General features: G+C 35.9%; 1 protein-coding gene across 1 annotated transcript; it reads right to left on the bottom strand.

Annotated features, from left to right (window-relative positions):
* Positions 1-1,026: 1,026 nt before the first annotated feature.
* On the bottom strand, positions 1,027-1,386 carry LOC140862468 (uncharacterized). Its single transcript, XM_073265491.1, has one exon. The coding sequence runs from the start codon at positions 1,384-1,386 to the stop codon at positions 1,027-1,029; it is 360 nt and encodes a 119-aa protein (XP_073121592.1).
* Between the last annotated feature and the right edge of the window lie 634 nt (positions 1,387-2,020).

Genomic DNA, 2,020 nt, shown 5'->3' with positions numbered 1-2,020 from the left:
CTCAAGACTTAATTAATATATTTATCTCAAATTGTTAGGGTCTTTTAATCAGTTTTAAATGGCTGAACACAGGAATACTCTTGGCGGCTAAGTTTTTATTCTTATTTTCTTAGATTTACGTTTTATTTTATTGTTGAGTTTTGTTGAGAAAATTCATGAGTATTCTTGGTAGAGGAATACAAACCCTTTTAAGTTTATTTTACTCGTGAGATTTGGATTTTCATTGTTTGATTTTTTTTCTTGAGTATCAAAAGTTGTTTTGGATTTATCATATACTTGTGTGTTTGATTATTGGCTTGATCACCTAATAATTCCTCATACAATTTTAAGCTAAATTATATATCAAATCCGTAATTGTTTGATTCCTATAATTTGTGAAGCATCTATGATTAATGATTTCCGCTTGTGAATTTATTAATTCGTAGGAACAACGATTGACTAGATTAAACATAATCGCTTGTGTTTGTGTTGTCTAGACTCATCAATTTTACTAGTTTGAATGCTACCTTAGATTTAAATCTTGATCGCTTGTATCTTGATTTATTTATTGATAAGGGTTAATTTAGAACGCTTGTGTATAATTAACTAAAATTAAGGTGAGATAGAAATTAAATTTTCAATGATGAATATTCAGAAAATCGATGAACAAGTGAATAACTTCAAGAGCGTATTTAACCGATACCAAGACTTGTTTTTAATTGATTACTTCGTTATAATTTGAATCTTGCATACTAGTTGATAAAAATTATTTTGATTTGTTTTTAATTATTGGTAGTAAATTTCAAAATATAAATCCCCCTTTTCATTTACTCTCGGTATTTTTAAGAACACGATAAATTTAAATTTTCTCGTTGGAACGATCACTACTCTCGCTACTACATTTTATTTATCTGAGTTGAGTCGGGTAATTTGGGTGCGATACGACTAAGCGCTACCAAGATCTAATACTAAATTCATCGGAGGTCGTGCTTTCTCACCATATAAAAACCAATTATTTCCCTAAACAAGAAGAAAATTCATGATCTTCTAGTAACAGTCCATTTGAGCACGGTAGGTCGTCAATAAATCTAAACCCAAGACACAGTCGGAATCCTCCATTGCTAAAATCATTAGATTCGCGATCAACTCATTACCCTCGAATTCTAAAGGACATCCAATGACTTGTTGCTTGGCCAAAGCTAAATGTCCTATTTGGGTAGATACAGAAAGTACCACATCTAGAGACACGTAGGACAACCAATGACGCTTAACAAATCGTGTAGAAATGAAGGAATAAGATGCACCAATATCAATGAGAACGAAAGCAGGAATGCTACATAAACAAAATTTACTTGAAATGAACCTTTCATTCTCCTCCAAAGCCTGATACTGATTCAGTGCGTACATCTATCCCTAAAGATGAGGTCTAAGATTAGAGCCTACCACCGACTGTCCTTGTGGCCTCTGCTGTACTAAATCTTGAGAACAAGAACCAGACGCTGATCCTCCACCTTCCTGCAGACAATCCTTCTTCAGATGGACAACCTCAACACACTGGAAACAAGCTCTTGCATCTTTACAACACTTATTGGATGGATTATTAGGCTGAAATGATCACTGTAGTAGCCCAACTACTATTTTAATTGATCCACTTCCTAAAACATGATTAAGGAGTTCTTAAATACGTTCAAGGAGTGGAAAATCAGATTCAAGACGTTCGAAAATGATCCGGAGAAGTTCCAAGTGTTCAAGAGATCAGACGATCCGAACTGTGTTAAGCAAAGGGATCGGACCATCCGAACTCTTTGGAAGATGGATTGGGAATTCGGAGGCTCCGGTGAGATCGGACAATCCGATCGCGTTCGCATAAGGAATATGGGCTTTGATTTGACTAGATCTGGAGATCGGACGATCCGATAGAGGGATCGGACGATTCGATCAGCTGTCGGCAGCTGGCAGTACACGTGTTTGGAGGGGGTTGAGTGGAAGGGATCGGACGATCCGATCTCTGATATCAGATCATCCAAACTCCGCCTATAAA

Source organism: Henckelia pumila, chromosome 4, assembly GCF_033568475.1.
Source record: "Henckelia pumila isolate YLH828 chromosome 4, ASM3356847v2, whole genome shotgun sequence".
Classification (NCBI taxonomy): domain Eukaryota; kingdom Viridiplantae; phylum Streptophyta; class Magnoliopsida; order Lamiales; family Gesneriaceae; genus Henckelia; species Henckelia pumila.
The sequence above is the reverse complement of the archived record's forward strand: the minus strand, read 5'-3'. Positions and strand labels throughout refer to the sequence as shown.

Coding starts and splice junctions, on each gene's coding strand:
- LOC140862468 (XM_073265491.1), bottom strand. CDS start 1,386: ATGTACGCACTGAATCAGTATCAGGCTTTGGAGGAGAATGAAAGGTTC.